This window comes from Hypanus sabinus, chromosome 22 (assembly GCF_030144855.1).
Source record: "Hypanus sabinus isolate sHypSab1 chromosome 22, sHypSab1.hap1, whole genome shotgun sequence".
NCBI classification, from domain to species: domain Eukaryota; kingdom Metazoa; phylum Chordata; class Chondrichthyes; order Myliobatiformes; family Dasyatidae; genus Hypanus; species Hypanus sabinus.
In genome coordinates this window covers 23,234,957-23,250,292 of record NC_082727.1, presented here as the reverse complement: position 1 = coordinate 23,250,292, position 15,336 = coordinate 23,234,957, and the positions used below count along the sequence as shown (strand labels likewise).

Sequence of the window (15,336 nt, the reverse complement as noted above, 5' to 3'; positions counted from 1 at the left end):
TCAATTGAAAATGAGTTCACTGACTGGAAACAAGTGTATGATGTAATTGGGTTTTCTCACGTTGGCAGGTGGTGATTTGTAAGGAATCTCCAACAGCCTTTGCTCAATAGAGGAAGAATGTATCTTGACATTGAGACCTAAGATGAGTTGTGCAGATTGACTAGGCAGCCGAGATCTCTGACTTCCAACACAACTGCAACATGGACTACCTAAGCTGCACTCAATGCCGTTCACCATCACTGCTGTTTGTGCAAAATCCTCCAAATTCTGTTCAAAGATAAGCAAACTAATATCAGTATTTTCTTCCCTAGCCAAGATATCCATCATTAAGCCCCTTGTTCTGTCAGCTGTGTTGGGTTGGCTATATAATTATCACAGACGCTTGAAACAGGCAGTTCATTCACAGGACCTTAATACTAGGGAGAGGAAAAGATTCAAGATGCAGGGTTGATTTCAGTATTTTATTTCATTTATTTACTGAGATGCAGTGTGGAACTGGCCCTTTGAACCATGCCACCTAGCAACCCACCAATTTAATTCAAGCCTAATCACGGGACAACTTACAATGACCAATTAACCTACCAACTGGTATGTCTTTGGACTGTGGGAGGAAACCCACATAGTCATGGGGAGAACATACAAAGTCCTTACTTACACACAGCCGTGGGAATTGAACCCCTGTTGCCTGTACTGCAAAGCATTGTGCTAGCCACTATGCTACTGTATTAATAAGTTTGGATAAGTACACGAATGGGAGGGATGTGGAGGGCAATGGTGTAAATGTGGGTTGATGGGACTAAGCAGATTAACAGTTTGGCACAGAATAGATGGTCTGCAGGGCCTGTTTTTTGTGATGTAGAGCTCTAACTCTATAACCGGAACAAATGCAATAGCCCCATTGACTCTGGGTCCCTTGGAATCTTGGATGTGTGACTGCTGAAAGTAGAGAAGAAACGTTTGGGATGGTATTAAGCTAAAGGTACATCAGGTATACATAGAAGTCCTGCGGAGTAGAGGAAAGAGCACCACCTCACTAAACACCTGCTCCCCCTATTATCTATACTCTCCACCTTTCCTCACCCCTTCTCCAGAGAAGCAAGAACAAAGCTGTGGTGACACGAGACTACAGATATTGAAGTTGCTCCAGCAGTTTGCTGTTTGCTCCAGAGTTCTCCTATATTCATTTTCCACCTCCACTTTCCCACTTACACATTCAGTGGATCATCCTTTGCAAGTTCGGCAATCTCCAGCGAGATTCCACCACCAGAAACACGTTCACCTCCTGTCCCCGCTAACATTTCTAATGGATGACCCTGAGCCTTTCCTCCACCTCTCTCTGCTCTTCTCCCTCAGATGGTACTTGACCATGCAACTGTAGAGAGGGCAGGACTTGTCTTTTTCCCTTTCCACCACCCGGTGGCACAAAATAATCTTTACACATGAGGCAGTAATCCACTTATCGCAGCAAGCCGTGCTATACAATGTTACCCAGACTTCAATAGTGTTTGAAGTATATTACACAGGGCAAGTTACATTATTGATTTAGGTACAGTGCAGTACAGGGCCATCTGGCCCAATGAACCTTCTACTGCCCAGCGGCTCACCTATTTAATTGCCTCTTTAAAAAGAACCCTCAGATTTGATACAGAATTTTCCCTGCATAAAACCATGCTGAGTCACCCTAATCAATCCATACCTTTCCAAATGAACATAAATACTGCTCCTCAGAATGATTTTACAGTAATATCCCTATTACTGATATAAGGCTCACCAGCCTGTAGTATCCTCATGCTATCCACATAGGCCACCACCTTGAAGGATCTAAACCAAGGTCACTGTATTTCTCAGGGTTGCCTGGTCCATGGCATGTCCAGCATTTTGTGCGTGTTAGGACTGCATAAAAGGACTGATGAGTAAGACTACATAAAAGCCAAGGAAAGGGCTAGGGCAGCGGGAAGTTAGGTGATTGGGAAGCTTTTAAAATCCAACAAAAGGTGACTAAAAAAGCTATAAGAAGGGAAAAATGGGCTACATCCCAGAGTCCTGAGAGAGGTTGCTGAAGAGTCAATGGATGCATTGGTCATAATCTTTCTAGAATCACTTGATTCTGGCATGATCCTGGAGGACTGAAAGATTGTAAATGCTGTTTAAAACTCCACTATTTAAGAAGGGAGGAATGCAAAAGAAAGGAAATTATAGGCCAGTTAGTCTAACCTCAGTGGTTGGGAAAGCATGGAATTTATAATTAAGGATGAGGTTTCGGGGTACTTGGAGACTAATGATAAAATGTTACAGTCAGCATGATTTCTATAAAGGGAAATTTTGCCTGACAAATCTGTTAGTGTACTTTAAGGAAGTAACAAGCAGGGTGGGCAAAGGAGAGGTAGGGGATGTCATTTACTTGGATTTTCAGAAGGCATTTGATAAGGTGCTACAAATGGGATTGCTTAACAAGGTAAAATCCTATGGCTTTACAGGAAATATACTGACATGGATAGAGGAATATCTGACAGGCAGGAGGCAGTGAATGGGAATAAAAGGGGCAATTTCTGGTTGGGTGCCAGTGACTAGTGGTGTTCCTCAGGTTCCACTAATTTTCAAATTGTTTGTAAATGATTTTTGATATCTCCTTGCTTTTATATTCTATTCCCCTTGAAATAAATGCCAACATTACATTTGCCTTCTTTACCACAGACTCAACCTGTGAATTAACCTTCTGGGAGTCTTGTACGAGGACTCCTAAGTCCTTCTGCACCTCTGATGTTTGAACCTTCTCCCCATTTAGATATTAGTCCTCACTTTTGTTCCTTTTACGAAAATACATTATCATACATTTCCCAACACTATTCCCGCTGCCACTTTTTGTCCATTCTTCCAATTTGTCTAAGTCCAGCTGCAATCACATTGCTTCCTCAGCACTACCTACCCCTCCACCTATCTTCGTATCATCCACAAACTTTGCCACAGAGCCATCAATTCCGTTATCTAAATCATTGACAAACAATGTGAAAAGCAGAGGTCTCAACACTGACCCCTGAGGAACACCACTAGTCACTGGCAGCTCATGTGGAGACAGGTAGAACGCAGGAGGACTTAGATTAGGAGAATGGGCAAGAAAGTGGTAAATGAAATACAATGTTGGAAAATGCCTGGCCATGCACTTTGGTAGTAAAAATAAATGTGCAGACTATTTTCTAAATGGGGAGAAAAGACAAAAATCTGAGATGCAAATGGACTTGGGAGTCCTTGTGTAGAATACCTAATGATTAACTTTCAGGTTGAGTCAGTGGTGAGAAAGGCTAATGCCATGTTAGCATTCATTTCAAGAGGCCTAGAATACAAGAGCAAAGATGTGATGCTGAAGCTTTATAAGGCACTGGTGAGGCCTCACCTTGAGTATTGTGAACAGTTTTGGGCCCCTCATCTTAGAAAAGATGTGCTGACATTGGAGAGGGTCCAGAGGAGGTTCACAAGGATGATTCCAGGAAAGAAAGGGATATCATACGAGGAACATTTGATGTCTCTGGGTCTGTACTCGCTGGAATTCAGAAGGATGAGGGGAAATCTCATTGAAACCTTTCAAATGATGAAAGGCCTAGCTGGATTAGATGTGGAAAGGATGTTTCCCACGGTGGGAGAGTCTAGGACAAGAGGCCACAGCCTCAGGATAGAGGGGCAGAGATATGGAGAAATTTCTTTAGCCAAGAGGTGGTGAATTTGTTGCCACGTGCAGCTGTGGAGGCCAGGTCATTGAGTGTATTTATGGCAGAGATTGATAGGTTCTTAATAGGGCATAGCATCAAAGGTTATGGGGAGAAGGCCTGGGATCAGCCATGATTGAATGGCGAGGCAGACTCGATGGGCCAGATGGCCTAATTCTGCTCCTATGTCTTATGGTCTTATCAAATGCCTTCTGTAAATCTAAGTAAAATGACATCCACTGTCTCTCCTTTGTCCACCCTGGACACCCTGTTACTTCCTTGAAAAAGTCTAATATATTTGTCAAGCAAGATTTCCCTTCACAGAAACCATGCTGACTTGAATTGAAATGACTTTATAACCTAAATCCTTCAAATATGTGAGTAAAAATTTTTACGTTACATCTCTGTTCAAATGTGCAATTATAGTAATTTATTATAAATATTATGTATACCAGGAAAGTCAATATAAGATAGAAATACAGTTGTGTCAGCATGAATTAAGCAGTCTGATGACATCATTAGTCTCCAAGTGCCTCAAAATCTTATCCTTAATAATAGACTCCGAAACTTTCCCAACCGTTGAGGTTAGGCTAACTGGCCTATAATTCCTTTTGCCTTCCTCCCTTCTTAAAGAGTGGAGTGACATTTGTAATCTTCCAGTTTTCCAGGACCATGACACAATCAAGAGATTCTTGAAAGATCATGACCAATGCATCTGTTATCTCTTCAGCAGCCTCTCTCAGGACTCTGGGATGTAGTCCATCTGGCTTATCCACCTTAAGACCTTTGAGTTCACCCAGCACTTTTTCCTTTGTTATAGCAACAGCATTCACCCCTGCTCCTTGACACTTACAGACTTCTGGAACGCAGTGAAGACAGATGCAAATCTGCCATTTCTTTGTCCCCAATTACTACCTCACCAGTATCATTTTCCAGTGGTCCAATATCAACTCCCGCACTCCTTTACTCTTTGTCTAACTGAAAAAAAAATCTTTTAGTATCCTACTTTATATTATTGGTCTCATATTTAACCTTTTCTCTTCTTATAGCTTTTTTAGTTGCCTTTTGTTGGATTTTTAAAATTTCCCAAATATCCAACTTCCCACTCACTTTTGCTACCTTATATGCCCTTTCCTTGGCTTCTATGCAGTTCTAACCTCCTTTGTCAGCCATGGTTGCCTACCCCTGCCATTTGAGAACTTCGTCCTCTGTGGGACATATCTATCCTGTGCCCTGTAAACTATTCCCAGAAATTCCAGCCATCTCTGCTCTGCTGTCATCCCCATCAGTATCCTCCTCCAATCCTCCCCTCTCATGCCTCTGTAATTTCCTTTATTCCATTGTGATACTGATACATGTGACTTATACTTCTCCCTCTCAAAATGCAGTATGAATTCAATCATATTATGATCACTCCCTACTCAGGATTCCTTTACATTAAACTCCCTAATAAGATCTGGGTTATTACACAACACCCAGTCTAAGTTAGCCTTTCCCCAAGTAGACTTAAGCACAAGCTCTCTAAAAAGTCATCATCTAGGCATTCAACAAATTCCCTGTCTTGCAAACCAACACCAACCTGATTTTCCCAATCTCCTTACATATTGAAGTCCCCCATTATAATTGTGACATTACCCTTATTATATGCCTTTCCCAGCTCCCTTTGCAATCTCAACCCTCCATCCTACATGAATATGCTAAGGGATATTCAATGACTTGGAAATGTTCCTGTATCCATCTCCTGACTTGTGCTTTTCAATAACATCTCACAGAGTAGCTTGGAGTGTTCTTTCGTCTTCACAGTGTAGTTTTTGGTAGTATACTGGCTTCCCAGCAGATGGACCTTCCAGATACAAGTGGATCTTTACTGCAATCAATTGAAACACCGTGACTACACACAGATCTCCAAAAATGTATCTCCATTTAACTAATTATTTGACTTCTGAAACCAATTGGCTGCACCAATGATGATTTGGTGTGTCATATTAAGGGGGTGAATACTCATGCAATCAATTATTTTGTGTTACATATTTGTAGTTAATTTGGATCACTTTGTAGTTATCTATTTTCACATTGACACAGTAAGAGATTTTTTCTGTTGACCAGTGTCCAAAATCCACTGTGATTCAATGTTGTTAAGCAATAAAACATGAAAATTTCCTAGGGAGGTGAATACTTTTTATAGGCTCTGTATATTGATAATTATATAACAATACAAACAAGCATAATAAACTACAAGAACTATAAGGATTCTACAGCCCAAATCAATGCTACCTATTTTAAAAAGGATGTAGAGGGAGTGAAGGTTGAAGGTGCAGTGAAAGATCAGCCGGGCAATTACAGAGATGGCAGCACTGCTGTTACAGGAGATACTGGTCAACTTGACCTGTACTTTTAAGAGTTTAGAAGGATCATATTTTAGAAACATACAAAATTGTCAGAGGCTATTTGAGACAGATGCTATTGGAAGCATTTAATAGGTAGTGGGAGCTTATTCCCACTATTTCTCCTCCCCAACTATGACTATGACAACCTTAAGAAACCATGCTATGGTATCACATCATTTCTGCCCTGTTCTATCTTAATAGGGTTATATTTATCCAGCATCCTGCAATATGGCCTTTGACCTTTTCCTAGCAATTGATTTCAAAATCTGTCACTTGTATCCTTAAATAAATTGAGAAATATTGAAGTGTTATGAGCAGCTACCTCACATTTGCCTTTCTAAATGAAAACAAATCCCTTTCAGAATTTTTTTACAATAATATTCCTATTACTGATGCAACTTGAGTTAACCAGATTTAGCATGTTTCTGGTGCCTCACTGTATGATATAGTGTCCTCAGTGTGAAGGGAGGACTTTGCTTAAGGACTTTGCATTGGTCACGTTTAACAATGCACTCATGCACATATGCACCTGCAAAAGATTGATTGGTAAAAGCGGGGCTGAGCAGATTAATTTTAATATTTTCTGCAGACCCAAAAATGGCAACCATGTTCTTCAGGACTGTAGGAGCATGGCCTCTAACGGTACATTGAAGCCTCCTCTCAGAGTGGCCTCTCAGTTCACCATGGAGCACAGATTAAAGAGGTAGGTGGTGCTCAGAGGATTTTTTTTTGTTTGTGTTTAATCTGATTCCATGAGACTTTGAGTTTGCAATTGATGTTGGACACTTGATGGGGTACTCCCATATGCTTTTGAAGTACAGTGCCTTCATGCATAGTGGGTCTGTCCTGCCAGTCCAACAAGATTGTGATGGAATAGTGATTGTACATGGACTGCAAAGTTATTCTGTAATTGTAACTATGTCAGGCTCTGGCTGCTTGCTCTGAAAACAATTATCCTGTTTTGGAAAAAAGTCACAAGTTCTTTATTCCCACGGGCTGAAATCCTGGAATTCCCTTTATCCAGCGGCACTTTGGGTCATCACTTGAGGGGCAACTTGGGATGAAAACAAATGTTAAATTGGCTGGCGATTGGCGCGTTGATTAGTTGGCCAGTGCGCTCACAAACACGAGATCCAAAGCAACACACACCGTGCTGCAGGAACTCAGCAGGTCAGGCAGCGTTTATGGAAGAGAGTGACCGGCCGGCGTTGCGGGCCGGGACCCCGGGTCGCCCCGGCGTCGTGCGTGAGGCGCTTTGGCCGGCGAGCGCTGCGGCTTTAAGAGCGGCCCGTGTCCCTTTAAGCGAGTCACGTGAACGCGGGTCGGCTCGACGTGAGCGAACGGTCGGAGATGGTGAGCGGGGTTGGGCGGGCGGGCGGGAGGTGAGGTGAGCCTGGCTAACCCACCGGTCGGCGGGAGGGGGCCCACAGCCACCTGGAGGCATCGGTCCCGTCGCTGGTCCCCGGCCAGACGCCGGGATCCGCGGCCATCCAGGCGGGAGCAGGGCTCGGCTCGGGGACTGGCCGACGGCCGAGCTGTGATTCATGCATCGCGTTTGGCCCAGCACTCTAAAATCACTCGGCCCGCGTTAATTCCATGATCCGGGGCTCCGCCCTGGTTCCGGGCTAATCCCACATGGGAGGCACTTGGTTGTACTGTATAAATAAAACAGTTGCTGCTGTAAAGCAATGTACATTGGCAGATAGATTTTGGAGAAGTCCCTGTACCTAACAGAGATAGGTTTTGAAGTAGCATGGCAGTCCTTGTACCTAACAATAAGCTTCATCCCAGTGATTATTTTGGGAAGTCCCAGATGTTGAACAAAACTTGTTTGAAGTCGACACTTTTATCAGATTGGGAATGCAAGGGTTTTATTTGAAACGGCTTATATGAAGGAGGAAGTGAAGTCAGTTTGGTTGTTGAGCAAGGCCTTTGTCAGCCAGAGTTTAGATCAATGCTGGATTAATTTTTAAATGTTTTCTTTCAGGTGATAGGTCTTGTAACAGGATTAATCTTGCAGTATCACATGAAAACAGACTTGTATATGTTATTTCAGCCAATCTTGCTACATTTGTTTGCTCACTATGAAATAAAGCATCTTCACAATTACTATCTGGTCTCGTCTTCAGAAAGAATGCTGCTGCATAAAATATTGTAGGGTAGTAGCTTCTTGAGAACTATTTTGGGGTCATGTTATTGATGAAGTAAGAATTAGACACTACCAAATTCAAAGAAGACGCCAGAGTCTGCTGTTCCTGGGATCTAGAGCAAAATGACAGGACTTTGCAATGATTACTTCTAGAATGGACAAAAGCATCCACACAAGGTAGATTGCGGAGAACGTGGTTGAACAAGTTTATGGGGCAGACAAAGAAAACTGCTGGAGGAAGCTAGCTGGTCAGAAAGCATCTGCAGAGAGAATCATTGTTTTGAATTGAGACCCTTGGGTCTGTACTGGTGTGTTCATTCACTGTTTTGTGCAGACCCAAACTGGCAGGCGATTCCTTCAAGGCTCGGTGTGCTCGGCCTGCGGTGATGTTACTCGGACACTGAAGCCTCCGCACAGACTATGTTTAGTGTCTTTGCTACTTTTGGTGCTTCCGAGTGCAGCTCAACATGAGGAGCGCAGATGAGGCAGGTGGTAATCAGGAAGTTTTTATTGCCTCTGTTTCACCTGATGTCCTGAGACTAATATGGTTTGGAATCAATGTTGAGTACTCAATGGTCTACTCCCATTTGCCTTTGTTCCACTGCGTTTCCATGTGTAATGGGTTATTTTATAACCATATCGAGTATATGTAGAATGGGACCAGGAAAGCGCCTACAAAGATATTGGTCAGTGTTGTGTTGTTAGCAACCCACTTGCTGTGTTCCTTTCTCTCTCCTGATCCTCAAGTTCTTTTGTCACCCTTTTCAAACAAACCCAGCCATTTATTACCCAGATTCATTCCCCTCCCTCGTCTGGTTCTGACTGAGTAGCACCCACACACACTCTCCTCCACCCGCCCATCATCCTTCCCTCCTTTGCTTCCCCATTGCTTTTCATTAGTCTCCAGAATCTGAAGCTGCTTGTTTATTTGTCTCAACTTTTAACTCTTTCTCCCCCCCTCCCCCCCCCCCCCAACTCGACCTCCATCCTTGCCTTCATGGGCTCATTCTGCCCTTTAACTGGTGTTCTGTACTGGATTCAGACACAGAATCTTGCACTGGGGTGTGCAGCCAAGAAAGGTCAAGAGAGCATTAGTTACAGGGGTTATGCCCTTGGGAAGGCAGATGGGTGTTTCTGTAACAGCAGATGTGACTTTCGGATGAAATATTCTGATGAAAGGTCTGGCCCGAAACATCGACTTGTTCATTTCTGTCCGTTGATGCTGCCTATCAGTTCTCCCAGCATTTTGTGTGTGTTGCTCAAGGGTGGAATGTTGCAGAAAAAAATGAGCATATTCAGAAGCTGCAGAATGTTCTGGAGAAGGGCCAGAGATTATGTAGGTACCAATAATATGGGTATAGAAAAGAATGCAGGCAGATTAAGGAATTAGGGAAGAGATTAAGAAGCAGGATCTGAAAGACGGTGATCTCTGAGTTGCTGCCTGCGCTTCCTGTTTAGAAATAGGAGAATAATATAGATTGAAGGCTTGGATGGAGAGAAAGTCTAGAAGGGAAGGCAGTGAGTTTGGTTCTGGTGGGGGAGCTGAGACCTGTACAATCAGGTGGGTTGCAACCAACAGATCAGTGACCAGTATCCTTGTAAATGTTTTCTTGTTCCTGTTCTATATACATTATATGGTTATATACATGTATGTAGTTAAATGACAATAAACTCGACTTGTTGGTTGAAGTTTAAATGAGATTGGCTTTGGATGGAAGCTGAGCAAATTGAAGCTAAATAAATTTTCCCTTAATTCCCCTAGAATTGCAATGCTGGAGAGAACAGTGTCAGTGGGCTCACGTGAGAGAATAGGTTGAAAGGAATAGGTGGGGGAATGGGACTGCTCGGACTTGATGGGGCTGAATTGTCTTCATTGTCATAAGAAAACATGACGTGGGAATAAAGAGGAGGACTGGATGACAATAGTAGAAAAATGGTGACAGCTATGAAGAATGAGTCATTTGTTTTAGGAAATGTCAAATGTAGGGTCTTTGCAGTGTTAGGAATTTGCTAAGGCCTTCGTATAATCTAGACAAGAACAGATTTTTGGCAAAGTGTAAATACTTGAGCGCAGTGGGGGGGGGGGGGGTGGGGAGGCTATCTTACCAACATTAATGCAGTCAGCAAAAAGTACAGGATCTCAGAAGTGTGTCCAGAAGAGCCACTTTAGCCATGAACAGAGGGTAGGGTGTATTTCTAGACTTAGCTTCATGGAATTTAGATGGAGGGTTTTCAGTTAGAGAGCAATTTTGTGGTAGTTATAATTCTGTTAGATTTAACGCAAATGACAATATTAAAATAGGAATAAAAGTTTTAGGTTGCACTAAGGCCATATTCACTACACTGAGAAATTACTTAGCTAAGTGGACTAAGGAAAAGGGTACCAGTCTCTGAGTGAAGGGAAGTACTGTGGAAGGAGATGCAAAGGATGTGACTTGCCACCTTTGCTTAAAGCAAGGCCAACATGAAAAGGAGCTGACTGCAGCTGAAACCTGGAAGAATTTGAAAGTGAAGCTGGGAAGTTTAAAAAAAACCGACATGGAAAAGTATTGTCAAGTAAACAGAAAAATTAAGTACATAATGAGTAAGTAGGTATCAAAGGAGAAGGGTTTATTATAATGTAAGTACATGCAGAGGCAGAGGATGTGGGTTACATACTTCCACGATCAAAGCAGCTTTGATCATGTGACCACACTGCCACCCCACGCTTCCTCTCAACCAACCGATTCAGCTGATGCTGACGATTCAATATAGTTTTCCAGAAGCACAGCTAGGGTGCCTGACTAGCTGTGGTCCAGAGGGTTGAAGAAAAAATAACTACTGGCAGCTCGCCTGTGGCTAAAGGAGGTCCAAGGATCTCTGGTCTTTGTTAAGGCTCCAATAATTTTCCCCTTTCCTTCCCTCAGTACCCTACGATAGATCCAAATGGAACCTAAGGACTTGCCCAGTTTAATGCTGTTGTAGATACCAACGCCATCTCCTTTATATCGATATGTTCAAGGATATTGGCATACCCGGCCTTAACCTCACCATCATCTATGTTCTTGGTGAATACTGATGCATGGTATTCTTTAAGGATCTCTCCCACTTCTTTTGCTCCATAAAAAGTTTCCCCTGCAGGTTTCCATATTTTATTTTACAATATTGAATTACAGTGGATTTAATTTGGCTTTTTTGACACTGATCAACAGAAAAAGACTTGTGTCAAAGTGAAAACAGATCTCTACGAAGTGATTTAAAATAACTACAAATATAAAACACAAAATAATTGATTGCATAAGTATTCATCCCCCTTTAATATGACACACCAAAGCGTCACTGGTGCAGCCAATTAGTTTTAGAAGTCACATAATTAGTTAAATAGAGATCTGTTTTCGGAGACCTGTGTGCAGTCAAGGTGTTTCAGTTGAATGTAGAAAAAATACACCTGCATCAGTAAAGTCCAACTGTTGCTGAGTCAGTATCCTGGCAAAAACGACACCATGAAGACAAAAGAACACTCCAAGCAACTCCACGAAAAGGTTATTGAAAAGCACTAGTTACGAGATGATGCAAGAAAATTTCCAAGTCACTGAATACCCCTTGGAGTACAGTTAATTCAGTCATCCAGAAATGGAAAGAATATGGCACGCTGTAAATCTGCTTAGAGCAGGCTGTCCTCAAAAACGGGATGACAGTACAAGAAGGAGACTGTGAGGGAAGCCACCAAGAGACGGACCTATGACAACTCAGGCGGAGTTAAATGCTTCAGAGGCCAAGTTGGGAGTCACAACATTATGGGAGAGTGGTAAAGAGTAAGCCACTGTAACAAACTCGCATGCTGGAGTTTGCCAGAAGGCTTGTGGGAGACTCTGGTCAGCTGGAAAATGATCTGATGAAGCCAAAATTGAGCTTTTTGGATATCAGACTAAATGCTATGTTTGGCGTAAGCCAAGAGCACACATAATCAAAAACACACGATCCTACCATGATGTGGCTGTATTGTGCTGTGGGGATGCTTCACTGCAGCAGGCCCTGGAAGGCTTGTGGAGGGTAAAACGAATGCAACAAAATACGGAGAAATCCTGGAGGAAAACCTTTTGCAATCTGCAAAAGAATGGCGACTTCCAAGATTTGTTTTTCAGCAAGACTATGAACCCAAGGCTACAGCCAAAGTTACACAGGAATGGCTTAAAAACAACAAAGGTAATGTCCTGGAGTGGCCAAGTCAGAGTCCAGACCTCGATCCAATTGAGAATTTGTAGCTAACCTTGAAAGGAGCCATTCACTCACGATCTTTGTGCAGTCTGACAGAGCTCAAGCTGTTTTGTGAGGAAGATTGGGGGAAAAATTGCAGTCTCCAGATGTGTGAAGCTGATAAATCTATCCACACAGTCTCAAGGCTGTAATTGCTGCCAAAGGTACATCTGCTAAATACTGACTTGAAGAGGGTGAGTAATATGTAATCAATTATTTTGTATTTAATAATTGTAATTAATTTAGATCACTTTGTAGAGATCTGTTTTCACGTTGACAATAATGTCTTTTTCTTTTGATCAGTGTCAAAAAAAAAGCCAAATTAAATCCACTGTGACTCAGTGTTGTAAAACAATAAAACATGAAAACTTCCAAGGGGAATGAATGCTTTTTATAGGCACTGTATAAATTTGTTTGTCCTTGGATAGATCTATATTTTCTTTAGCTAGCACTTGTTCTTAATATATGTATAAAATGTTTTGGTATTCTCCATAATTGTACCTGGTAAGGACATTTGCTACCCCCCTAAAATGACTTCCTAATTTCTTGTTAACATTCTTTCCTGCTTTATCTTCCTTGAGCTTGTTAAGCCTGCCTTGCATGTACTGTCTCTTTTGAACTAAACATAGCATCTCTCAGCATCCAAGTTTCCTGAATTTTGTCATCCTTCCATCCTTACAAGAACATTTCAGTACAAAAATCAACCAACCAGCCTAGGTCTCACTCAAGCAGCCACCTCTAGTCTACTTTCTCTAGTTCCTGCATGATACGACAGTAATTGGCCCTACCACATTTAGCATTTTTACCTGAGGCTCAGTCTTCTTATCCAGAGCTATTTAAAACTTGCTGTTAAAAACAATTATTGTTCTCCAAGCTGAAACATGGATCATCTTGTCAGACTAATTTCCCAGTACGTATTAACATCTAGCATAGCCTCTTCCCTAGTTAGACTCTATGTATTGTTTCAAGAACCCTCCTAGATGCACCTAAACATTCTATTCCCCTAAACAAAAGCACTAAGGGAGTCGCGGTCAATATTGGAGAAGTTAAAAATCGGCTACTACAATAATCCAGTTGTACTTGCATATTTCCATGATCATCTTGCATATCTGTTCTTCTGGGTCCTGGTGGCTATAGGGAGGACTTTTATTTTTATTATCTTTTACTGTATTATAACTTTATCCTAGTCGTTGTATCTTTCTTATTCTTACCCATGTGGACTTGGGATGAACCCTCCAAGATGTCCCCTTTTACTACAGTTGTGACATTCTCCCTAATTAGTATTGCAACTCCCCACCAACTGGAAGACCTAACGAAGTAGTCCTCTGCTGGCCAGAGGTTAAATTTGATTCCATTGTTGATACTTTAGTAGATGGTGTTCATGGTTTTGTCTCTTTCATCCTCTAGAGTTTCCTGGGAGGTTTGTTTACTCCGGTGTGTGACATTGATATCGTTCTCAATGATGCTGACACAAGAAAAACGGCAGAGATTAAAAGTGAAGATGGCAAAGTAGAGAAACATTATCTTTTTTATGATGGAGAGTCTGTTGCAGGGAAGGTATGAATTAATAATCAATCTCCTTCCTCCCCAGTTACTACTTCCACCTACTCTTTTTTCTTGGTAACTTAAGACAAATTATTTGAACACAAGCTCTTCGAGTGGAGGTTAATAGATGTGAATCATCTGAAGGTATTGGAAAGTAGTGGACGAACCTCCTTATGCTTTGGTATATGGCTGATACTGTATGTAATGTCCATGTCTTAACATATTAATCTGTTAGTGGGCTTTCTCCTGAATTGTGACAATACTCCTGAGTGGTTCAAAGATAAAGTGTGGTGTGGGAACGGGGTGCATGGCAATTGGATTATTTGGAGGCAGGAAGATAATACCCATTTCTGCATGGACATGGATTAACTAGTTAATATTAGTCTTGAAAGAGCTGACTGCACTGAGTTGGGTTTTAAAAATGAGTTTATCAGCAAGTATGCACAGGGACCTAATGGGATTTGAATTGTATAATTTGCTCCCTTCCTATAGTGAAGAAGAAATAAACCATGACATTAAAGATATTATTAAAGATCAGAGTAGCAATGTAGAACTTGCAGATATTTACATAAATGTAGAATAGTGATATGAGATTTGGAGGAGCAAACAAAAGCCACATTAATTGGTGTTCAAAGTAACAGCCTGTTTATTAAAAACTGGTACGTACCAGGAGGCCAGTCAAAGCTGATCTACCTGAGTGTGAATTTGGTACGGGTTTTCCATTCTCAGTTGACGACATTACCAATAAAACTGGATTTTGACAACAGTACGGTGCTACAAGAAGACTTAAGTAATAAACTAGGTCCTGATCACAGAATAAAATAATTAGCTACAGGTAATCATTGGCCTTTGGATTAGAACAGCCTATAGAACCTAAAGATTAGATCCCCAACCGTACCCTTGTTTGGCCAACTGTTCTCCTTTCTAATGCCAACGGTTCAACCTGCTTTTGCAGTACACACACTAAAATAATGTCATTAAAACAATCAGCTGTACAACAGCAATAACAAGAGAGCTGAGACAAGTTGTCAGATGGATTTGTACATTCAGACACCAATTCCAAATAGTGTCTTAAGAGGAGGGTTTCTCTGGAGCCATTTTGGCAGTATTTTCATGATCCTTTTCAACAGAGCATCTTACTTAATTTCTTTTGTCCTCCGGGAAGATGGCTGCTGCCCAATCAGCAGTATAATGAGGAATGCCTGGTATTTTTGTGGTCACATATATGTGTAATCCTTAAGTCACTGCTATAAATAATAAGCTCAGCTGCAGTGTTCCTTCTGCTCTGCAGTCATTAATTCAGTTGCCCAGTCACATT

The 15,336-nt window shown here is 41.8% G+C and overlaps 1 protein-coding gene across 1 annotated transcript in view; it reads left to right on the top strand.

The window, feature by feature from the left end:
- Positions 1-7,285: 7,285 nt before the first annotated feature.
- The window catches only part of vps26a (VPS26, retromer complex component A), a 55,010-nt gene continuing 46,959 nt past the window's right edge, over positions 7,286-15,336 (top strand). Inside the window, exons 1-2 of the mRNA XM_059947303.1 lie at positions 7,286-7,441; positions 13,881-14,030. Of these exons, the coding sequence (XP_059803286.1) occupies positions 7,439-7,441; positions 13,881-14,030 (153 nt within the window). The 5' untranslated portion in view covers positions 7,286-7,438. The remainder of the gene's footprint in view (positions 7,442-13,880; positions 14,031-15,336) is intronic.